Below are 25,405 nucleotides of genomic sequence, written 5' to 3'. Positions count from 1 at the left end.
AACTGTGCAAACGATTCAATTTAGCAATTGTGAATTATTAACATACGTAGTCAAACAAAATTGTTGGATTGCTATGGCTTAGTTTTCCAATCTGCCGTCCCGATGGCTTCACATTTTCTTTTGTTAGACGTCTGTATTCAAATAAAAAAAAAAAAAAAGTTATCTCTTTATTACAATGTTTTAAAAGCACTATGAACAGTTTAAATTGGCTGTAAAATTGTAATATATAAATAAATGGAGAATATTATTTTTATAACATGAAAATATTTTGTAAGAAAAAATATCATAAAAAAGGGCAAATTCATAGATCATACAAAAACACAACTAAGGAATAGCTTGTCATAACAGCAAAAGCTTCACTTAACATTTTAAGGTAATAAAAATATTTTTTGTCAATTGCCTCTGAATGTACTAGAGTTAGAAAATTAGCACTTTTCTGTAACTACTAACACTGTTCCTAATGAGACTGGTGTTTAATGAAGGAGCTAAAGATCTCATGAAGAGAAAAAATAATTGGTTCATACCAGTGTGCCATAGAAGCCATTAGATTTTTTTAGTGCAGCCTTTAAAAGCGTTTTCAGCTGATGTAGTCTCAAGTCTATAACTCTCTTATAAGGGGACAATTTCTGCCTCAGTAATAACAGTACTGCAGTAGGACACATATTTATTGATGTTTCAAAGGACCCTCTTCAAAAGAATTATAAATTGCTAAATAAAAGTCAAATTGTTTCTACTAAATCACCCCTGTATTAAAGATTTCTAAAGAGGACGTAAACCCTAATGGGTTTTATTTCCGCTTTTGTTCCCTGCAAACAAAGCATAATAGGCAAGTATGCGTCACATACTTGCCTATTATGTGGCACTTGCCTACAAACGAAGCCCGCACTGTCCTTGATGGTGGCCCCATCCATCTTTGCCTTTCTTCCTTCCGGGGACACAAACTCTGGTTCTGTGACTGGCTGGAGCCATGTGATGTCACTCCCAAACATCATGGCACTCTCTCAGGAAGAAGGGCCGTTAATTCACAGCGCATGCGCCGATGACATCATTGATAGATTATTAGGTAAATATCTCCTAAACGGCACACATTTAGGAGATATTTACAGTATATAGGTAAGCCTTGCAAACACTAAGTGTAACCCTGGTTACAGGGGGGAAAGACTGGAATCAGTCAGATTTTTATTGTCCCTGGGGAGAGAGGTCCCCTCACTTTCCATTCCAGTGTCAGTGTTGTAACCAGCACAATAACACAGCACCCATTAGGTAGTTCTGTGTGACAACACAAAGCTAAAAGTTAACACAAATGTCCATAGGGTACGAGTTTTGAAATTTTATGTCCAACACTAGGTTAATGCAGGTTTCAGAACAAAGCTGAAAACAAAACAAGAAAATGACACTTAGCACATTATTCAGAGCTAGCCAAGAAGCCTATATGAAAAGAGGCTACTAGGAGGAAGACCACAAATCTAGATAACATAGTAAGCAAGACTCCATTATATAGCTGTACTTGATTGTTATAGAACCAACATTCACCAGGAAAAATGGAGTAGGCAAAATATTTCAGCTCCCGATAGTGAAAACGTCAAGTTTTCACTGAAGGTAATCCAATTTATTTATGTATTCATTCATTATAGGCTCAGTCTGAAATGTTCAAGATTGTGACAGGTTTACAAGAGGTCAGTTTCCAGAAATATGAGCTGCGACAGGATGCAATGGGTCATTGAGCTTTGTATTTTGCCTTACTGAATAAGTCCGACTATGAATGTTTGATTAGGGGTCCACTAAAATAAATCCATCTTCCATACATTAAATCATTAAAAACTGTGAAATCGTAATAGTCTTTAAAAGGACACTTCATGAAATAAAATTAGAAATATCCTAAAGACATACTGAGGGACGTATAATCAAAGCCTAATTGAGGCCTCAGTTACCAGCCTGGATGAATAGAAAAAGAAAAAATTCTTCTATGTATGCGTTTTGAACTATAAAAGTTGCCTGCGTCAGCAGCACACTGGAGAGTCAGACTCCTATTCTAACACAGAACACAGCGGTCCGGGTCTCCAGTAACCAGACAATCCCCCTGCAGTGTGCTCCAACCAGAATGCTCTTGCTCCCCGAGCATGGTTGTTGACTGAAGCACTGTGCAGGAGCAGTATCGGCCTGCAGGGCCCCCAAAACTTTGTGAGATCAGCGATTCAGCTCTCCCATGTGCTGCCAACACATCCAACTTTTAGGGCTCGCTTACATCTCCTTTAAAATGTGGAATTTGACGCGCTTTTTTTTTTTTTTAAAGCGCACTAAATTAAATGGAAAGCTTACAGTCCTGATCACGTTATACATTTCCTTTGCTACAAACAATTTACCACATTTTACTTTCTTGGCACTTCAAGAAAAAATAAATAAGGACTCACAGAGTAAAGTAAGGTGATAGGGGAGCCGTCCTAGAGGGGTACGAGCCTATAAATGCTATTGATCTGTTGTGTACAGTACACTTCAGATACATTTTCTTATACTGGATAGAGTGAGGAAGACCTGGAAGCCCTGTGAGTTTTTTACAGTCATCTGGGGCTCTGTTAGAGAGATTTTACCCCACTGACAATGGTTTCACTAGACAGGCAAGATGAGAATATTTGCAAAAAAGGGACACAGACCTCAATTAAAATCAGACAGCAGTTCTAGCCTTTCCCTAGTAAACCTAAAGGGGGCGAGTGAGTGCAAGTTGGAGATTTGCCCTGGTTTCCTTTCTGGTGATGCTTTGTCAGCAGGACAGGCCGTGAGGTGAGAGCTTGCCAATACAGCTCTCGCTAGCAGTACAAACCAGGCATGGGTTCCGCTTCTTCCCCACTCCAACCCAAAATGTTTTTTTCTTAGTTTTGGATAGACATGCGCTTCAAACTTTTTATTCTGTGTGCAAACTATTGTCCACACCAACAACCATTCAGTTCAAGGAATGAATAATGTGCTTATTTCAGAGTCTTTAAAAAGACTAAATGCAAGATGATGGCTTATAAATATCTACCTCAGATATATATTTTACTGAACTTTGCTAAACAGTAAAAAGCACACGCGCACGCACGCACGCACGCACACACACACACACACACACACACACACACACAAAAAATGCTGAGACTATTACTTTTCTCCGTAAACCCTTACTATCTATTTTCAATTACTACTACCAACACATGTCATATTTGGGGATAATAACCACACAAAAAACACACTTCGAATCCTCCAACAACCAATTCTGCTGCATGACAGGGCAACCAGAATTTCTCCCCACCACGACAGGCTGCTATTAACAGTGAGGATGCTCACAAAAGTCGAGAAAACATAAGGAATGACTTTAGAGTCAGATTCTTAAAACACTAAACTATAGACAACTCGGTCCTTGGTGTCAAATACATTTGTCTGTCCAGGGACCTAACCGACTTCTCCCACAATGATGGATTGATGCATCGAACAGGTTCGGAGTGAAGCTGGATATATGGGAGCGGGAGGCTACCACCAAGATAAAGACTCCTCCTGGACTGGAGAATTCAAATAAAAAAAATTGAAGAGTCTGAAGTTTCTCCAGTGAAAGAAACTCAAGTAAGCCCTGTCCAGAACTAGACCTCGATATACCAAACAATGAATCGGATCCAAATAAACTGCTGGCACGCTTGGGAAGTCAAAACCACATTGTCTGGCAGAGCCTGTGCTGACTATTTCCTCAACAGGAGGTTGTCCGAGTATCCCACAATAAAGATGCCATGAAAGTTCATCAGTAATAATACCAAGGACAGCAGCTTGGTGAACATACAAAGAGAAAAGACATGCTGGGGCCCCAAAGAGAACAATGATTTGATAGGAAAATGGTGACATACTAGTTTATGTCCAGGAGAAGCCAGAAAGTCTCCCTGGTCAAGGTAGACAATTACAGACATGATTAATTCCATGTAGAATTTCTGGGCTCAAACACATTCAGAGCTTTAAGATCCAACAGAGCAGATGCCTTCTTTTAAGTTTCCGAACAATGAACAGGTTCACGGTTCGGCAAACGACACTACACTTTAGCTACTCAGCTGAAAATAAAAACACTTCAAAAACCAACTGAAAAAAGTTATACTTACTTCATAATATATTTGGCCCTTTCAATTGTTTGTGCTTTAACTCTGACAAGTAATGGGTGACTGTTGTACGTTTCATTCTTCCACTGCCCATACAGACGATACCTAAATTATAAAACAAAGATAAATCTATATTAAAGACAAGGCAATATTTGGTGAAATTGAAGACAGCTCTATGATGGAGTAGAAAAGTACTTCATAAAATACATGTTAAAAAGGAAGATCATGTTTTCCACACTCTGGTTTCATATATACTGTAGGTACTGAAAAAACATTAAATAAGTACTAGCTGAAATACTTATTTTGTCTGTCTTTGAACCAAGCTAATCTGCAAAAGCAGTCGTTGGTAACAAAAACAACAATGCTAAAAGAAGCAAAAAGGTTTTATTTCACTACAATGAAAGGAAAATAAATCACAAATATGTGTGTAAATCTATATTATGTTACAAACTAAATTAGAATTAAAGAGTAAAATATGATATATGTTACACAGTCTGCCCGTTTAAATACTTTATCTTGACTGACTTTTTAGCCAACAAAAGACATATTAAAAGGGGTTGTAAAGGTACAATTTATTTTCCCTAAATAGCTTCCTTTACCTTAGTGCAGTCCTCCTTCACTTACCTCATCCTTCGATTTTGCTTTTAAATGTCCTTATTTCTTCTGAGCAATCCTCACTTCCTGTTCTTCTGTCTGTAACTCCACACAGTAATGCAAGGCTTTCTCCCTGGTGTGGAATGTCATTGCTCGCCTCCTCCCTTGGACTACAGAAAAGTGAGGACGCTATCTACGTTGCAGATAGAGAAAGTAGCTGTGTGTTAGTGGGCATCCTGACTCTCCTGTAGTCCAAGGGAGGGGCGAGCACAACACTCCACACCAGGGAGAAAGCCTTGCATTACTGTGTGGAGTTACAGACAGAAGAACAGGAAGTGAGGATTTCTCAGAAGAAATAAGGACATTTAAAAGCAAAATCGAAGGATGAGGTAAGCGAAGGAGGACTGCACTAAGGTAAATGAAGCTCTTTAGGGGAAAAAAATTATACCTTTACAATCCCTTTAAAAGACAAACCTTTTCAGCTTGTTAGGACTTCTTGAGGGCGATTGAATGCAAAATACAACCCCTTCCCTTCCATTAACCACTGCAGGGTGTTCTGCACTGACCCTTTACCCCAGAGATGGGGTTTCGTTTTATGACCTTCCTGCCATACCTCCTGCAGGTTGATCCTGTTCTACTGGCTTTTAAGATGACATTCTGCAGTGACGCCAGATGGCCAAGAATAAGCAGGTTATCAAAAATAAATGCACTAATTTTTTTTAAACGGAAGCTATATTGGTGTCTGGACATTTGTATTTATTCTTTTTGAGACTCCGGTCGCCTCTCTTTTTAGACATATTTACAAGTGAATTTGCTCCAAAGCTGGTAATACAAAAAAATCTGGGCTTTCCAATAAGGCATTCTAGTAGTAGTTGCTCACTCATGAACACCTTACTCTAACAATCATTACTGAACATTAGGCTGCACACACCTTACATCCTGTAAAATAAAGTGTAAATTTTCCAACTGATTTTAATGCACACAAGGAGCCCCTGAAAGCACACGGAATATAGGACATCAGCCAATCTCCAGGATAGAAGTCTCCAATATCAGTGCCATTCTCTTCTCCTGCCAGTGCTAGCTTTCTTTGGCTTTCACCAAGATGGCTTGAAACAAATACCAATAAAAAGCATTCTGACTTCACGCACTACATCCTTGTTCTGAGAAAGCAACTCAAAAAATTCAAATAAAGATGGCAATGGCAGCTATTTCTCTCAGTGTGGGCTTCTATAATAACATTTATACTAAATGATAAAGACAGATGTGTTAGTCTTTCATGCAAGCTTACCTGTATAGGTATGGAAAAGTTTTCATCATGCCCCAGAGTTCTTCAGACATGCATGCATTTGAGTCCATTAATGACAATGATGGAAGTAACACCTGGTCTGTAATGCTTAGCAGACAGCTAAATAAAATCTCCTAAAAGGGAAATAAGTTGTCAGCAGTGAAATAATAAATGCAGTGCACCATTGATAACGTCACACACACACACACACACACACAAAAACAAGTCTCTACCCTGTGTCACTATATGCACGTATCGCATGAATGACAAAGGGGTCCTCCTGCATTACTCTGAAATAGGTGCACCCTCTTTTTGTGATGCAATCATCCTTCAATAAAAATAGCCTTTCGGACCACTTGTTATTTCCCTCCATTTTCCAAAACAGTACACTTACCATTTTTTCTTTATCTTCTCCTCTTCCTGCATCAGATTGAAACTGGAAACAAAAAGCCATACCAAACAAATTACAAGGTTTGCAGCTTCTCTTAACTAGATGGACTAAATGCATGATGAAATACTACAAATGATAGAATTTTCCACCAACTAAACAAACACAATTATCTATGCACTGAGAAATAGGCACACGTACAGCTCACAGGAGGATATGAAAAGATAATCAATTATAAGAACTACACTGGAGTTTCCAACGAGCATGAACGTTAGGAATAAAAGGAAAGGGTCACAATTGGAAAGTAGATTAAATTGCATGGATTTAGCTTCACACAATGCCAAAAGTAAACAAGTTTCCCCACAAAGACATACTTTCCATTAGTTAAAAAAAAAAAAGTGCGTGCACATACACACACTGCAAAGAAAAGCATTAAACGCTCACCTGTCCCATTACTCATACAACCAAACTTAACTGTAAAATACAAGCTTGCTGAATTTTCCTTCACCAACACTTCTGGAAATATTCAATGCCTAAGTCCCCCTCTACAGGACAAAACATGGAGGTAAGGGATGGCAGACAAATCCTTAGGATACAGCACACTTCCAGGTATAATTACTACTGACACCTAACTGCACACCTACACTTCCCCCTGTACCCCATTGTTCCCATGCCCTTCCTTCCTTCCCCATAACAGAAACAAAAGTTCCCTGACTGATTCTTGGGCTATACTTACCAGAATACACAGAACTCCAATTTACTCTTAGACAAGGAGCCTCTCCCTTAAAACCTATTCCGAACATTGAATTTGATATACATGCACTACCCGAAATGTTGGAGTGACTCAAATATTCCACTCCGAGAACAGCTAGCTGCCATAACCCCGGCACTTTTCGGGAAACACCATGCGTTTCTCTTTAAGATTAACGTGGTCTCTGCGGCGGATCACTTATCAGCGGCAGGAGAGGTGCTCACCCACCTCCTGCCATAAACAAGTGTAAAAAAAAAAAAGGCTTGGGGGGGTGAAGAGGTTAAGGGGGGGGGGGGCCTTCAGTAATTTGCATGAGCACCGGCTAGGTCTGTGCAGCCATACAATTGCACACACGCAGCACCTAGTTATTGAAGCCGCATAAACAAAACAGGCCATTTACACTATATGGGGGGGCCAGGAGAACACCAAGTGATTATTGCTAGCAGCAAGAGCAGGGAAGGAAAGTGAAGCCAGGTGCCTTTGGGAAATAATAAGGCTGAAACTTGCCCTTTTAGGATGCTGAGAGCTAGATTCTGTCCAAGACCTGTTTGCAGGAAGGCCATGTACAGAGCAATTCCTGGTATAGAATTAACTAACTGTGCTTACACCAGGTGTTTTTGTATAGCAAGGATTGGAAGACTCCTGATAGCCTGACAGACTTGTGTCCGTTGTAAGAACATTTGAACTGTAGGATAAGAATTTTCCCACTGTCAGAGTTTAGGTGGTGATCCACCAGGACAAGGATTTCCTTGTTTGGGGCAAAAGAAGCATGGGAAGGAGCAAACGTTTTCCACTCAGAATGTTCACTTGCAGAGCTCTTGAATGGAATTAGGTAAAGGGTACTGCTCAATCCAAAAAGGACGGCATTAGACTAGAAGTCATGACGTTACTCAGTGTGGGTTATCTCTTGAATCTAATTTGCTTAGTATGTGCTCTTAAAAGAAAGAACTTTCTATTTTGCAAAAAAAAAAAATTTGCCCAAGATGCATCTAGATATAGATCCAGATACTCTAGGTGCATGGAAAGATGCAAAAGCAATTTTTCTAAGCTGATCACCCAGCCAAAGGACTGAAGCAGCTAAATTGCCTTTTGGGACATTCACAAAGAGTTGAAAAGGGGCGAATTCAGGACATGGTCATCCAGACATTTTTGTTGCAGAGGATGTTCAAGATCAGATTTGTATTTTAGTGCAGACTTCTGGGAAAAATCAGTAAGCCAAATCGCACAATTTGGAAATGACATATTGGGCAGGGGGGGTTTGTACACCATCTGTGTACAAAAATCCTCCAGGTAGTCGTACTGCATTACAGAGCATTGCAACAATGTAGATCGAAAATGAAAGGTAATTTTTAACATGAAATCAAAAAAGGACTAGGACTTGCAATTGTATACGCTGTATACGTTTTTTTATCTTTTCCCCCCTTACGACAGTGGAGTCACCCTTTAATAATATTGTCAAGTGCCTCACCAAATACATACATACAAAGCTCAGGTTTACAAATTAACAGTCAAATATCCAGGATGACTCTGTTTAAACTGTTCGTGATGCTGGACTTTAATTAAAGTCAATGCTTTGCCCATCATGGTGGTTATACCCCCCCAAAGGAGTATTCAGACTGGGTACCACTGTGATGGACCGCGGTCTTAGATCTGTACAGAATCCTGCAGCCAACAGCATTCTGCACCCAGTGCATGGTAAGCGCCCAAAGCAAGATTTGGTGCTCAAAGCAACATTACAGGTTGTCCCCACAGTACGGGTCCAGGTACCAAGGTTGCGCTGATCCGGATACACGGCTTCTGTTGACCGCGAGGTTGATTTAGTGTTTTCCTAAAGAATTCTTCAGAGAAAATAAAAAGCAGTCAAGTTGATTTCTCTGGAAAGGAAAAGCGGCCCATCACCTACAGACACTAGATGAGGACTCAGAGTGGTATAGGGTTATAGGGGAGGCAACCTTGGAGGCGTGTCCTTAAAAGTTTGCCAGGATCCATTCATCTGAAGGTATGGAGCGATATCATATGGTGTGTCCAGTATTGTACAATAAAGATATTGACTTTCCATTAATCTTTTCATTGCTCATGCAGTTAAGGGACCCTTTTACGTAATCCTTGCAGGGCAAAGGCAAGGGTCGCTTTAAGAATTTAAGTATAACAACTAATTGGAGGGGGCTACTTACTTTTAAAAATAAGATGCTTTACACCAAGCTTTAATCAAGAACATACATAGAAAACCATTATCAAAAAACAAAGTCAACTACCTAATGATGAAGTCCACAGCTAATCTAAAAAAAATAGGGATTGTGAACATATTCTAGTAAGCATCAGAAGCTGAAACAAGAACTGCTCTAATAAAGAGAGTGCTTCAGCATTGTAAGAAGAACTCCCTCGTCAGCCACATGAAAGTCATTAACAATATACAGTGCATTGAGCCACTGAACAGATGGAACAAGACATCACAAATCCTACTGAAGAAGCATATCCCAATATCACAGCATTAGGCACACTGGGAATAAGGTGTATGTTTAAGTGTTTGTGCATATGTGCTTACTGCAACAGAGACTCTATAAAAGACACAAAAGACATCTATTTTTATGCTCTACGTAAATAGTTTAAGAAAAAAATAAAAATACAAACCTCTTTCATTAAAGCTTTGCCCAGTCTAACAATTTTGGCCAGCAAAATAGGATCATGTGATAGATGTGGGCCAAGAAAACAGAGCATGTTGAATACATCCCTTCTTAAATCCTCAAAGCACTCTACTGGTTTTGGTGCTTTTGGACTGTGCAAAGGGGACAACCGAGATCCCTTGGCACCTTTCGGCACTCCCACTCTAGAAAACAAAGGCATAAGCTCGTTAAAAACAACGCCATTTCATTTTGTTTATTTGTGAACATTTAAACGTACCAAAAAACATAAAAAAAAAAAAATGTGTATGACCTGGAAGAACATGGCCATAAAAGTCAAGTTAGAGGCAGATATGAAAACAAACTTCTTGCCACATCCTAATCACGTTAACTCTGCCAAGTGGAAGTCATCTTTAGCAAATATGGGTAAAATGGTTAAAAAAAAATAAAAAGTATTTAGTCGTATAGTTGGCTCGCCATGTTCCCAATTATTTTTAAACAAAGACAAATCTCCTGCGCTCCGGTATTTTTGGAAGATGTTTAAGAGATGGTAAAATTCAATTAAAAAGTATCTTGCAGAGTCTTGCAGCCCTCCTCAGAATCGTGGGAATTCACGAGACTAAAAAAGAAAAAAAGAGAACGGAGGGCGCACCGACCTAGTGCGATACTGATAAATGAGTTTTATTAAAATTGTTAAAACAAATCATTATACTCACAAGTGGAGTTTTAAAAGCAGGCCTTGAAAGACAATATAGCAGAAGTCCAACACCATCGGCAGAACACGATACTTGCTTCGATCTATGACCGTGGTTAGGGCTGACGCGTTTCGGGGTACCCCTTTCTTCAGAGCTTGGTGGTCTGCAGTGTTCCCTCACCGTGGGACTTGTGCCAATTTATACATACAGACATAAGTGTGTGGGCATGTGCTGAAGGGACACCCCTCCCACAACGTAGGAGGTACACATCCGGGACCCCACCCCCACACACCCCTCAGCCAAGCCCATACCTCCAGGATTGTACCCAGCCATCAATACAAATAAAAGCTAATCAAAACATTATAATATATATATATATATATATATATATATATATATATATATATATATATATATATATATATATATATATATATATATATATATATATATATATATAACCACTTGGTAAGGATGAATGGCTTCAACATATAGTGGCTGGCCTTATATGTAGGAATATACCACATGTCACTGATTCCAGGCATATGTATATACATGTGTCCAGATTTGCAGGGTGGAAACAGACTGTACAGTGAGGGGTCTCATCCTGTCATTAGTGGTATTTTGCATTCACGTTTTTCAGTAAAGAATTATGTATATACTTGTGTGTATAACAAAAACACACACAGTAGTGAACCTACCTTACCGATTGACGAAAATAAAATAGAAAATAAATAAAATATAAAAAATAGATTTAAAAAAACCTATAAGTACCATTGTATATGGATACCAACTACTACTAGATGAGGCATGGCAATGCTCCAGATAGGCTAGTGCCAGCTAGATCGCCTCACCCGATTGCCAAGTCTCATAATAGAATGCCCTCTATTAGATTAATTATTATTATTAATATTATTTCTTCTCATGTTATGGTGTGCAGTTCAATTTCTTCATTTAGTCCATTCGGCAGATTGTGGACCAAAAAGGAAGTTACAAATGTGGGGTGGGGCTTCAAGTTTAGGCCAATGTAAAAACAACAAAAAAAAAATATCTATATGTGAAGTGATCTTTAAACACTCCATAGATGGCTAGGCTTGTCAACAGCAGCCAGAAGCTGCCATCACAACTACATTACTAATATTTGGACAACCTGTGAAATATTTAGAAAGGGTGGTAAAATTTGCTGCACTAAAAAAATAAATAAAAAAAAATAAACACTTTCCTGGAAAGCGCCAATTTTTCAGAGATATTGCTACCTAGGTATAAATGAGAAATAACACTTCATATCAGCCTCTGTTTAAAGGCGAGATCTCCCAAAGTGTAAAACACACGGGTCTATTAAAAGATCAAAATGTATTTTTAATTTAAAATGTAACTTACCTTCGATAGAGAGGCTCAATAGTTATATGAATAAGGTGACACAGTGCTATTGCAATAGATTTATGGGAGGTGGCATAAAAAGGGGGCATCTGATCCATTATGTTTTGAGCGTGCTGCCAGTCTCCAATTTTCAGTAGAGCTTCCAGTAAACCAAGCTTCTGGTTGTCAGTAGCCTGCAAACAAGTATATCGGTGACTAAATATTTTATTACTGTATGTAGCATGTTATAGTACATGTAAAAATTCCATATTATCAGATTTACGATTTCAAAGCGAGGTCTCATTAAAAAGCCACAAGGGGCTGCGAAAACCTATTAACATAATACAAACATCCCCATTACAACATTTTCATTGAGGTGTCGTGTAGCAATGCACTAACCAATTACTCAGCAATAATTAAATTTGAGATCGAGCAGTTTTGGGAATAAAAAAAAAAAAAAAAAAAAAAAAAGCATAAATAATATCCGGAGCAGAAGCATTACATATTCTTAACCAGTTTTGGACAACTTGGAGGTGTTCTTGATGATCCATTGGTTTCCTCTTATACAACATACTTATTCTAATCTTATTAGGACTGCAGAGTTTCCAGGTTCTGTGCACCTTCGTTTTAAGGTCCGTCCATCTGCAGCAGCCATTACAGAATCTGCTTACATTCTGGTCAATTCTCCAATATACTCTGTTTAATCAAATACTGTATGTCTGTCTACCTGTAAGCTCATTTACCTCCAAGATGGTTGCTCACACATTTGTGAACATGTGTTAAGGAAAAGGGAAGAAAAGGGCCTGCTCCAACACTACGTGGTATAGTCAGTGCTTTACCCTTTAGAATGGCTCAACATTTAGCCCTAGTTCACACCGACTTAAAGCGGAGTTCCAACCACAATTAGCATTTTTTAAATGTATTGTCCTTTCATCCTGCGTTTTTATAATATAAATCTGGTCACTTACTATTTTACAATCCGCCGCCGATCCGCATAGATATTCAAAAAAGATAGTTTATAAAACTATATCTACACCGTTGTCATTTTGCTTGTGGGCAATGTGAAGCCTACAGGCACTTACTTCCTGGAAGTCTTGAATGGGGAGTGATAATTGGACAGCGCACTGCATCCTGGGAAATGATGACACACATTTCCCAGGAGCATTAGAGGGAGATGATGTCAGAATCCTAGGCGGATTCAAAGGCAGATTTTGTGGGACCGCATAGCAACAGGCATTTCAAGATGAGTAAAAAAAAAAAAAAAAAATGTTTCTTTTTTTGTCGCAAGTTACAGTTTAAAGCAAAATTGTTTTTTTGATGGAACCTCCTTAAGCTTTGAAATTGTGCATCTTCATCTGAAATCGCAGTTTCATAGCACCATGTCAATATGACTTCAGGTGCAACTTGTTAGACATCTGTGTGGCTTCATGCACAGATTTCTATGCAAGTGGCACTGAGAATCGCCAAAAGTAGTACAAGAACTTTTTCAAATCACTGCAAAGTTTGCATCACAACGATTTGAACAGTGCAATTTCCAGCAATGTGTCATGCGATCTAACCATGCAAATCGCATGACAAGTCGATCCAATGTGAACAAGGGCTTAGAGCTGAACTAAAGTCTTTATTTAAAAAACTGCAAGCAGGCAGGCTCTATATTGCCCAAGACAGTCTCTGCACTCTCTTCTAGAATAAAAGAAACCCATCTGCCTGCTCGCAGTCCACATCAGAATGTCCTGCTCCACTGAACTTCATTTCAAACTTGGAAAGGATAATGAAAATAAATAGAGCTTTATACCCATTTTATTTTAGTGACAGTGTCACTTTAAGAACTACTACAGCCTTCCATATGTGAATCTCTGAATGCGAAGCACCATTAAAATGGGACAAAGGACTACATGCACTCTGTACTGTGGGTGAAAGGAGGTGGTGGTGTAATGGACTTCTTTTAAAGGGGGTTGTAAAGGTTCAAATTTATTTTTATCTAAATAGCTTCCTTTACCTTAGTGCAGTCCTCCTTCAATTTTGCTTTTAAATGTCCTTATTTTTTCTGAGAAATCCTCACTTCCTGTTCTTCTGTCTGTAACTACACACCGTAATGCGAGGCTTTCTCCCTGGCGTGGAGTGTCGTGCTCACCCCCTCCCTTGGACTACAGGAGAGTCAGGATGCCCACTAACACATCGCTCCTTTCTCTATCGACAACGCAGAGAGCGTCCTGACTCTCCTGTAGTCCAAGGGAGGGAGCAAGCACGACACTCCACACCAGGGAGAAAGCCTTGCATTACTTTGTGGAGTTACAGACAGAAGAACAGGAAGTGAGGATTTCTCAGAAGAAATAAGGACATTTAAAGTGGAGTTCCACCCATTTTTTTATGTTTGTCTGTGCTGATCGCTCTAATCTCATAGTGTTCAGAATGGACAATTTTTAATTTAATTTGTTGCTTGTAAAAACCTTTATTTTGTAGTCCTTCATCACTTCCTCCTCCTTATTTGCCTAGGCTATTTGCAAGGGTTTCTGGGATAGGCATCATGTTTCCCAGTAGTCCTTGCAAACCTGACTGAAACCTATTACATTGCTTGTGCACTGAGCATGTGCTAGATATGCAAAGCTGAAATCCAGGAAGTCATACAGTCTGGCTTCATGATGCCCACACTTAAGATGGCCACGGTCTATTTCTAGATTATAAACTATTTAAATGCTGTAACAGCCTAACAAAACGGACCTTAGTTTACAGACTAACTTTACTAGAATACATTAAGCTTGTGTATTACAGGGGTATTTATATTTAAAAAGTGAAATTGTGGGTGGAACTCTGCTTTAAGAGCAAAAATTAAGGATGAGGTAAGTGAAGGAGGACTGCACCAAGATAAAGGAAGCTATTTAGGAAAAAAAAAAAAAAAAAAAAAATAACCTTTACAACCCCTTTAAGCTTGTTCAAGGAAGAAACATTTGGTTTACCCTCTATTGATTAGGCAAACAAAATTAAAAAAAATATTTTGATAACAAAAGAGTAAAAAAAAAATGCAGGCAAAAAAGTTTAACTACTTAAAATAACTATCGAATGAAATAGACATCAAATTCCAAAACCAAGTAGCAAATACCCTGGCATGTTTAGAAATAATGAACTCTCTTTGTGAGTTAATAATTTTACCAGTGAGCATATAATCAAATTATGCTTCATTCAACAATAAAATATGAATTAGGATTTTGGTTCTACTCATTTGTGCTGCCTCTCGAGTATAGTTCTGCAATTTTATTTACATTCACGGCACTAAACTAAACAAACCATGAAATCATTTCACACAATCCAATAAAAAAATATAAAAAAAAGAGAGAACTAAAAAGAAAAAAACATCAGAATAACACTCACAATATACAGCACTCAAAGCAATTAGTAAAGTTCAAATTGGGGCACGGGAGACAGTTTTATAAATGTAAAATAGAACTTGTGTTAAAAAATACACTACAATAAAAAAAACAAAAGAAAGCTTGAGAATGTAATTCAGTACAATTACTATTAGAAAAGATAATGTGCTGGACCTAGCAAAGCAGACGAGAAAATGATCACTTTGCAAAGGAAACATATACATGCATGGTAAAGAAGTTTCCTTCACATGATTGGACATTATTCTGTTGGCCAAAGGACCACCACATAATCCCAACTGACATTTATCCTCCAGTTTAGGGAGAGGGAGAGTCCCTCTATCTTGTACTGTACTCCAGTTAACGGGCCGTGTGCGCGCGCGTGCACACACACACTTTGTACGTGTCACTAAACATGGTCTCCGCCAATTTTTTTACACAGAGCCCACTATACTTCTGTTCGTTTAAACACCAAGGCGTTTTTGGTAATCCATTTTGGATGGTATTAATACCATGTACGAGTTGGCTCTAAACTTGGACCCTAAAGTGTTGCTTATGAGGGTGATGGATGGTGCAGAGTTAGGCCTCGACACTAAATTATTTTTTTGCCCAGAGGGAAATCCTCATTAAAAAAGGAAATCCCTGCCCCCCCCCCCCCTACTATGGCGTCCTGGCGTGCAGCCATCAAAGTGGTGCTGCCTCTGTACTAACTGGCTTATAAAAGTTCTAACTGCCCCAAAAAATGTAATAACATTTGGATGACTTGGATAGACTCCTGGGGTGGCAACTGATGCTGCCTGAGCCTTTTGATGGAATTATTTTTCTCCTTTCCCCTTCCTGCTCTGCACCCCTATTTCCCTTTGCCCTCCCTAACAAATCCTCCTGTGCCCTGCCCCATACCGCCACTACTTTCCTCCCTTCATTTTACCCTCCCTCCCCTCCTGCTCCCTTGCCCTTTCGTCATGCTTCTGGGTTGGAACTCTAAAAGAATACGCATTACTCATTTTGATGCACCCTATGATTTGGTTTAAGTGCTATGCCTGCAATTATAAACCTCCAGTCCAGGCCCCTGACCTTACAGGGGCACCGGTAGTCCCGGGTGAGTGCGCATTGTTGCCTTTTGGTACCTTTGGTGTGTGTGTGTGTGTGCGCGCGCGCGCGCACGCACGCACGCACGCAAGGTAGGGGGTTGTTTGATGGAGGCCATCATACCCCCGCCGCAGGCCACAGGACCATGCATTCCGTAAATTTCTGACGACAATCCCCCTGGCCAGACGCCAGGGACAAGGCTGTCAATGGGCAGGCCAAGATGCTATATACACCGTTTACACCCTCACAGCTTCTTTCTTTGACCTTGCCCCCTATGGGCTCCTGTAATATTCCCCGGTTCAGTAGAAATACGGAGCATCACATTCGGTGCCCGTCAACAATGCCTTGGACGTTATATGTATGTTTTTGTTCAACCGGTTTCTTCGTGCTATTTTTGTCTACACGACCATGCGAGGTCGGTGTTTTACTTTTGCCATTGACTGTTGGACATATCCTGTTACGTGTTATTTTAAAAATAAAATACTGATTGTATATAAACCTCCAGCCATAGGTGTGCACAGCTTATTGCATTAGGATGTGCACCCCAAAACTCAAACAGCCGCGCATGTGTAAATATATCCCCAATGGTTGTCACCGCACATAAATCAGAAATAAAAAAATGGGCCTGGGTGCACAGCAAAAAGACTGTAGTGCAGAAAAAAAAAATAGAGAGCATTACTCACGGGTCTTAAAAGATGAACACACAATAGTGGTTTAATTCGATGAGGCACAAGCTCATCCTGAGGAAGACAAGCGTGTGCCTCTTCGAAACGTCAAATTAAACCGCCATTGTGCGTTTCTCTTTCAAGACCTGTGCTCTCTTTGAGAGGAGATAGGGATAAAAAAAAAAAAATGCAGTCATGGCATCCAAGAATTGGAAAGATGCAATATAAATAAATGTTTGTTTTATTATCACTTAAAGGTAGATGCATACAATTCATGTAAAACTAAAGTCCAACACAAGTATACAACTAACAGATTTAGTTCTGCTCATGCAATGCAATGAGTACATTTCTATATTCAAAGAACACCACTAGTCTCAAAACTGCAACAAATGAACAATGCAAATGTCAAAAATGCATTTTACCTTCTCAGCCTTTTCATCATCTTTCTCTTTTTCCTTATCTTTCTCATCATTTTTTTCAGAAGACAGAACTACCAAATTAAGTTTTCGGACAATCAGTTTGGCTTCCATAACCTCTTTCTTATGTTCTTCAAGAATGCTGTTGTCCATTGGGAGAAGCTAAAAAAATAAATAAAAAATGACCTCAAAATTCCAGAGTATGGAGAAAAAGTTTATATGTAAAGATTTGTTAAAGTGAGGGCTTAGTAAAAAAAAAAAAAAAAAAAAAAAAAGAAGGGTAAACTACATTCCACACATACCACACATACCTGGGGACACCAGCCCGATGTATATTAGGAAAGAAACATATTATAAAAAGTGGGCTTTTAAGTGATAGTCCCCATTAATTCAAACTCTGGTAGATGACAAAGAGGTTACATTTCCATTGAGGTACAACAATCAGGATTGGTGCACCAGTGTTGTCGCCTTCCAGCTCCAGCTCGAAGGCGACACCACAAGTGCAGCAATCCTGATCACACATAACAAAAGCTAACATACAAGACAATTTTTATCTAACAAAAAAGCTTGTATAGCTTGTGTCCCAGCTGTGCTATACAAGTTTATAATATTAAGAAGAGGAGCGAGGAGTGCAGTTTGTGATCACAGAACAGGAGGATCGGGGGACACTGCAAAACCATTGCACAGGAGGCAAGTATAAGATAGATTATATATATATATATTTTTTTTTTTTAACAAACACCATTTACATCCCCCTTTAAATTGCGTCATTATTAATGGGGTGTTACCACCCTCCTGAGGCAGCTCTTCTCCAGACTCCATACCACTTCTCCACCCATCCACTCAGTACAGTCAGATTTCAGGCAATTTAATTAGCAAAAAAAATCAGAAATGTCTTTTAATAGTACTATACAGTTAAATTAAAGGGGTGATTTTATACTATCCTAAAAGTCACTTTAAAATAAAATACTACATTTATTTAAAAAAAAACACTTAATACTAAAAATACTTGTATTGTTTTAGACCTACGTGTACATAGAGGTCATCCAAATCAATGAGGTTTTGCTGTAAGAGAACTGCAGCAACTCTGTACATAGATGAAGGCGTTTCTCCACTGGGTTCCTAGAAAAGCAAATGAAAGAATTCAATTTTAAGCAATATAACAAAAAAAAGCGTGGAATCAGAAGAGGAACCATTTGGAATTAAACTGTATACCTTACCTGGTAAAACTTGAATTTAAATCCCAGGATGTGACATAATGTCTGAGGCTCACACATACCCATATACGATTCAATTAGGGGTACAAAAAAATCATCGCAATCTGGTCGGCACTCGTATACTTCCAAGATTATATCCAATACTCTATTTGGATCAAGGTTAAAACATCCTAAGAAAGAAAAATTTGCATACATTAAAAAAAATTAAAAAAAATAATGGACATGTCTCCAGTTGTATCCTAGTTTATGCCCTAGGCAAAAAATTATGCCACAGAGCCCATGAGCCTTTGTGAGATTTTTCTCCTTTCATTTGGAGAAGGGGCTTTGTCAGATAGGTACACCCTCCTGGCTGTGTGCCTGAGCTAGGGGCAGTTGGATTCTAGGAAGCAAATGCTACATGAATCATCTGCTCTTACTCCAGAAGGCCACAGATGCTTGGGGACATGGACAGATGGACGTGTGTGCTTTAAATATTAAAAATTAATTAAATAGCCATTTCAGCTGGTAGAAGAAAAAAAACATCTAGGGGGCGAGGCCTCCTATTAGTTCACCTAGAACGCTTATGCCTCATGCACACTGGACGTTTTTACAGCAGCTGTTTTTGGCAGTAGACATTTTTTTCTACAGTCAATAAACTCTCCATAATGTTATCCTAAAGCTTTAATACCACTTTCAATTTGCTGTAGGTCATCTTCCTGCAGTAAGGTGACAACATTGCCAGGCACCTGCCAATTTAACTGAAGCTTTGTCACCATTTCATAACAAAAAGTTGCAGCAAGTTGAAATTAAAGGTTCATTTTTATATTTTCTAAATAGGTCCCTCTAAGCTAGTGCATTGTTGGTTCACTAACCTTTTCCTTCTAAAAAATTTTTTTCTTTGTCTGAATTTCTCACTTCCTGCTTCTCCTCAGAAAGCTTGCCACCATCATCTGGCTGGGGGTTAGTCAGCCACAACAGCTTACTGAGGAGGAACAGGAAGTGAGAAATTCAGACAAAGAAAAAAAACATTTAGAAGGGAAGTCGAAGGAAAGGGTAAGTGAACCAACAATGCACTAGCTTGAAAGGAACCCATTTAGAAAATAAAAACGACCTTTACAACCCCTTTAAGCTCTCACTGGGCCTCCTCTACAGCAGAGGTTCTGGGATGGGAAAGCACATGATGTTGCCACTCTTACCCTCCCACAGTCCCTGCTGTGCAGAAATAAAAAGAGCAAGCGGTCAAGAGACCATTCCAAAATCAAGAGAAACAATATTTGTCACCAGGTATCTTGCAAATTGGCGGCAGCTTGAGATCAGCAATTTTGTCTATATTTGAGGTAGGCTTGGGATTGGGATCTCCTTTGAATTTGATATTTCAATTTAAAACACAATGAGAAACTACACAAGTACAATGATATTGAAAAGATAAATAAAATCTCATATCAGCAGTCTTACCAACTAGGGATTTGATATTTTCCAGGATCAAATCACTTGTTATACTCCGAGACAAATCTTGTCCAAGCTCTGCAATCAACTTTGCATATCCTTCGTTTTCTTCTCTCAATAAATTGAATTTCTGTTGCTTATAACTGCAGAAAAAAAAATGAAATTAAAAATGAGATACAGATATACAAATAAAAAAAATAAGTCTTCCTACGGACATAACACATAAAATAGAAATAAACAGCTCACAGGACCATTCTTGAAAGTTCTTGCCAACCATTTACATGATGTCCTTCATCCATCTGGCAAGAGCAGCTTATAAGGGCATTGCAAAACATTCAAATGACATTTGCTTGTGGGGACTGTTTTGTAAACACCAGAAAACAACAGAAGCAGATGCATTTAAGCCAGAAATGCCCAAGTATAAGTGTTTCAGCCTGGACACTTATGCAGACATTTCCTGGAACGCCATTTTACCACAACATCCAAAATTATGGCCAACGCTGTGCTAGTTTATATGAACTGTAAATGCAAATTAGACCTAAATACAAAAGTAGATATACAATTAGAAATTAAGATCTGCACACCACTATTATTAACACCAGGGATAGGCAACCTTCGAGAGATGGAGATGTACTTGAACAAACACTGATGAAGTCAAAGATCACTAGGCATAATGCACATAGAAGGCGGGGTCAGCGGCGCAGGAACCTGTTTGCGGTCCACCTGTCACCTGCGTGCGATAGATGGGTGGACTGCGATCGACGGGTTGTCGACCCCAGATTTACACCATTTACCAACTAACGATATTTTAGGGAGCTTAAAGGGTCACTAAAAGGAAAAAAAAATGTTTTGCTGAAATGACTATTTACAGGGTATAGAGACATAAAAGTTAACCGATTCCTTTCAAAAATGATTAAAAATTGAATTGAATCTATCATATAATGTGCCTCTAGTTTCACTTTCGGTTTTAAAGGTACAGACATGAAGTTCCGGGTGAGAGGTGAGTCGGGAAGACTCACAGAACAAAAACAAATCCAGGGCAGCGTTTTGTTTTTAAAATGAATCTGATTGGTTCTGAGGAGTTTTAGACACACAGTAATGACAGCTTAGACCACCGTGAAAATCTCCCAGTACCACGGTTATAAGGAAAAAGGCAACCAGGAAGTGTGGAGATCACAGCAGAATTACAGCTACTTCAAAGCAAAAACGAACAATGAGGACATGAAACCAGTACTGCAGTAAGGTAAAGGAAGCTATTTAGCTAAAAAGAAAATTTCCTTTAGTGACCCTTTAAATCCCTCCACAGTTTATCAGTTAGTACAATACATTTTAAATGCATCCGCAAATTACAAAAAAGTTGGCATTGCAAGTGGTACTAACAAGAAAGAGCTAGAAGAACATTTTGCAACTAAATTAGGTTAAAGGAGAACTATAGGTAAAACTTTTTTTTTTATTATTATCATTATTATGGATAGAGTAAGGAGCAGTTATAACCCATCACATTTTTAAATATTTTTTATTATTTTAATAGTTATTTTATTAAGGGTTTATGAGATCTGAAAACCAATGCATTCTGTTTTTATGTACCAGTAGATTTTCCACAGTGACCAAAAAGAAAATAGGATTTTCTAATATTTAGTCTATTTGTCTAGAAGAACTAATGTGACAAATGCTTTGCCAGAGTTCTTACACACTAGGGATTTGTGAAAATTACATCTTTAAGATATTTTAAAAAATAAAAAAGCAGCCTGCTACTATTGTGATCATCAGATGCTGTAAAGAGCCTTTGTACAATATTCTAAATTACCGTACAACCTTTTTGCCTCAATACACAAAAGCAGATTATAGCATCTCAAATATAAGTTCATTTAACCCAAAGTGCCCAAGCCATAAAGAGACATTTTCTAATATTCCATATCGGCATTTTTCTCATTGGTGCTTCCAAAAGCACTGATGGCCACATTTCTATCACATAAAAGGAAGGGAAAGATCACGTCTTGTGCCCAAATTATAGTCTGAACTTCCAGTTGAAAACAAACATAACACTTTTCATCCCTAGGTGTCACACACACACACACACACACACACAATTATCCCTGTTTGAATAAAACCTGCCTGATCAGAGTAATTCTAAAGTCAAGACTAGAGACTGAAAGCAGACAATGCAGGAAATAAAAATAAAAAAAACATTTATAAAAATAATAATAATAATAATAAGACCCTCGTGTATGACCACTACGTTCTGAAATCACAGAAGGTTGTCATATAATTCTAACATTGGCTGGGTTCCATACAGATAAAAGTTACCCCCAGAAGTCAGCCAGATTTCTTAAAATAAAACGCAGCACTACAAGCAGCCTCTGTGAAGATGCTCTTTCATGAGGCAAAAAAAAAAAAGCTTTCAAAAATAATTTGGTCTTTTATCAAACAGATATCCCGTGAGAGGTAACAGAAATAAGCTTAAGCCCCATAAACCAGGCCGACCCCCTTCAGCTCAGTCTCCAGAGCTCTGGATCAGCAGATACCGGCTGATTACATTAACAAGCAAAAAGAGTGGATGTGCTGAAACAGATATCTGCACAGCAGCACATGGTAAACCCTCTTCAGTCACTGCCAGGCGTAAGCGTTTCTCATCCTGGCCACCCATCGCCCCCAGCTACATACAGAAAATACAGTTCATTGCAATGTAAAATACAAATACCCCAAATGGCGGCTCATTTCCTACATATAAAAGGAAAAACTAGATTGATATTTGCTTCCCTGTAGAAATAATAAAATGACTGGCATGCACATTTTTACGACATATGGTCTAATCTGATCTAGCTTTAAAGGGCCCGTTCACACCATTTGCATTGGACTGTGCTGGACAGCCTTTACCAGGGCAGAGACAAGGCAATCTGCCTAATCTCCCATTAGTTCAGTTCACACAACCCAGCTTGCAGTGGTACACGCTTTTTTTTTTAACGCAGCTTATTGCGTCGCACAACACTGAATTGCAGGGGCAAAACTATAGGGGGCACAGGGGTTGCAATTGTGACCTGGCCCCACGGGACCAGAGTGGTGCCCCTAAACCCCTAGGTAGGAGGGATGGGGGTGTGCTATGTATGATTGAGTGAATAATGTTGTTGTTTATTTTCTTTTCGATTACTTGAAGAACCATGCCGGTTACTCTGTGCCCCTTCTCTGTTAGATCTCCGTTTTGCTGTATCAAGCTTTCAAGCTCTTTGGTACTCTATGAACTTTAGGTCTTTATGCCAACAAATTAAACACCTTTCAAAAACAAGTCAAAGAAAACTGTAGTGCACTGTTTGGTGGCTAGAAGAGATTTTTTAGCTGTTGTAGGGGCACACAGGGGGGGGGGGTGTTGGCTTTAACTAATAAAGGCCACTACAGGGATCAACAACCGATGGGGAGAGCCAACTCAGACATGGGGCAGCTCTAACGGATTGGCAGAGGGGTTGATGCCCCAGTTGAAGTCCCTCTAGGACGAAACGCGTAGGGCTTGGTTTTCACCATTTCTCATATGCCCCTTTTTACCATTTGTGATCACTTTAAATGTATACCTGCGGTTTTATTACAATAAAACCTTTATATTTGACCTGCACTATTGGGGCTGCGTTTTTTCTTTCTCTCCCCCATATGTTGTTTGGAGCCTTCCATCTTTGCCTTGTCCCATCCACCAAGGGGCTCCACCCATTTTGGATTATCCAGGACACCATTCCAGGACATCATGCATCCTTGGCCCTCCACTGAAGATTCATCCTACCTGTTGATCCAGTTTGAGGAAGCCAAGCAGATTGTGCCCCGAGAGTGTTCATGCCTTATTGATCTGTTGTCGCTGACAGTCAGATCCACACCTTCTGGTAAGCGCATTCACATCTTCATTGAATTTAAAGAAATGATTGTTTGCCTTTGAGGATCCACGTGGTCATTCCATTGTTCATCCATTCACTCACAAGTTTTTTCATGGACTTTTTGTTATTTTGGGTTGTGTCTGCTCATAGCACTTGTTTGTTTATTTATTCACCCTATTATTTATTCATGGTTTTTGTTTTGTCACTTGATCAATGTTTCAGTACAGTGACTACCAATTTTTTATTCATTTAGAGAAATTTTTGTCTCTGTGTCACTTCAGCGCTACATTTTTTCTCCACATCACTGTTCAATATTTGTCACATTGTAGCGTAGCTGCTTTAATTTTAATTTCACTTCATTTTTATTTAGATTAGCGCAATATTTCCCTTTTTCCTTTTAAGAGGGGGCTGCTATGACTGGTGATTGATCAAACTTGTGTATGCAAGCCCAAGGTCAGAGTTTTAGCAACAGCAAACATGTGAATATGTTGCGCTAATTTCTGTCTGTGCAATCTCAACTTGATTTCATGTTGACATCACATTAAAACATGACACGTTTTAAACATACATTATGTCCATGATGCAACCAGGGAGAAAATGTATCAAATAGCAAAAGTTATGATAACAATGCTATTGTGCGGCCCTTTAGACATGTTACGACACTCTCTGACCACCGCTTTAAGATTTCCATTGATGTCAGCCTTACCAAGGCTAGCGGACATATAATAGGATCACTTAAGGTCAGTTATTTCGTTCAGGGGATTATCTATGCACAGTAAATGCATGCCAATACTGTATAATAAAAATACAATGTGATAGTATATTAAATGCACCTCAAGCATCCATATACATTAGCCATTAAAGGAAACTCAAGAGTAATACAGAGCATGCCAATGTTCCCTTCTAAACGCTAGCTAACCACCTGTATTTAGTTACAACACTATCTGAAAATCACCAATGGGAAACAAGCTCGTAGATCAGGAAAAAAAGTGAAGTTGGATCCCTTGATCTACACAGGTTCCAGGACAGTGACTAGAGAACACTGAAGCTACTGGATTTGAACAGCAGTCCGTGACCAACATATTCAAGAGGTGGTTAGCAATGGCAACCACCTAACATTTTCACTTCAGTACACCGACAAGGGTGCCTACAAAAGGTTCAGCTTTTATTCATATTGTTGAAACCTTTATCCCAAAACAGAGAGGAAAAAAAAAGTGATTTACATGCTTAAAACATAACTAAAAATGCAATTTATTTTTTATTTTTTTGGATAAATTAAAAAGACACCTATCAGGTTTGTATTGCTGCCTGTGGCCCCATGAGAAAGATTTGTCCCGTTTTCACTGAGAAAATCCCAAATTCCACCTCAACAAGAATACAGGGGAAATCTTTTCTTTGTCATCCTGGTGACAACCAGAAATTCCTTCATTTCCTGTTTTGTCTATGGGACAGGAAGCGAAGGGAAACTTCTTCAACAAAGATGGCAAAATTATAGGGGTTACAACCCTCCCGTACGGTATACAAAATGTAAAAAAAAAAAAAAAAAAAGTTTTGCCATTATTTCCAATTTTG

The 25,405-nt window shown here is 38.9% G+C and overlaps 1 protein-coding gene across 1 annotated transcript in view; it reads right to left on the bottom strand.

Moving 5' to 3' along the window:
* Positions 1–25,405, bottom strand: part of THOC2 (THO complex 2) — a 152,776-nt gene that overhangs the window by 96,160 nt on the left and 31,211 nt on the right. Inside the window, exons 7-16 of the mRNA XM_040323934.1 lie at positions 19,989–20,122; positions 18,558–18,724; positions 18,367–18,459; positions 17,344–17,499; positions 11,827–11,999; positions 9,762–9,957; positions 6,386–6,427; positions 5,995–6,125; positions 4,116–4,217; positions 47–131 (exon numbers count right to left, since the gene is read on the bottom strand). Coding sequence (XP_040179868.1) covers positions 47–131; positions 4,116–4,217; positions 5,995–6,125; positions 6,386–6,427; positions 9,762–9,957; positions 11,827–11,999; positions 17,344–17,499; positions 18,367–18,459; positions 18,558–18,724; positions 19,989–20,122 — 1,279 coding nt within the window. The remainder of the gene's footprint in view (positions 1–46; positions 132–4,115; positions 4,218–5,994; positions 6,126–6,385; positions 6,428–9,761; positions 9,958–11,826; positions 12,000–17,343; positions 17,500–18,366; positions 18,460–18,557; positions 18,725–19,988; positions 20,123–25,405) is intronic.

The sequence above is a fragment of the Rana temporaria genome, chromosome 9 (assembly GCF_905171775.1).
Source record: "Rana temporaria chromosome 9, aRanTem1.1, whole genome shotgun sequence".
NCBI lineage: Eukaryota > Metazoa > Chordata > Amphibia > Anura > Ranidae > Rana > Rana temporaria.
The sequence above is the reverse complement of the archived record's forward strand: the minus strand, read 5'-3'. Positions and strand labels throughout refer to the sequence as shown.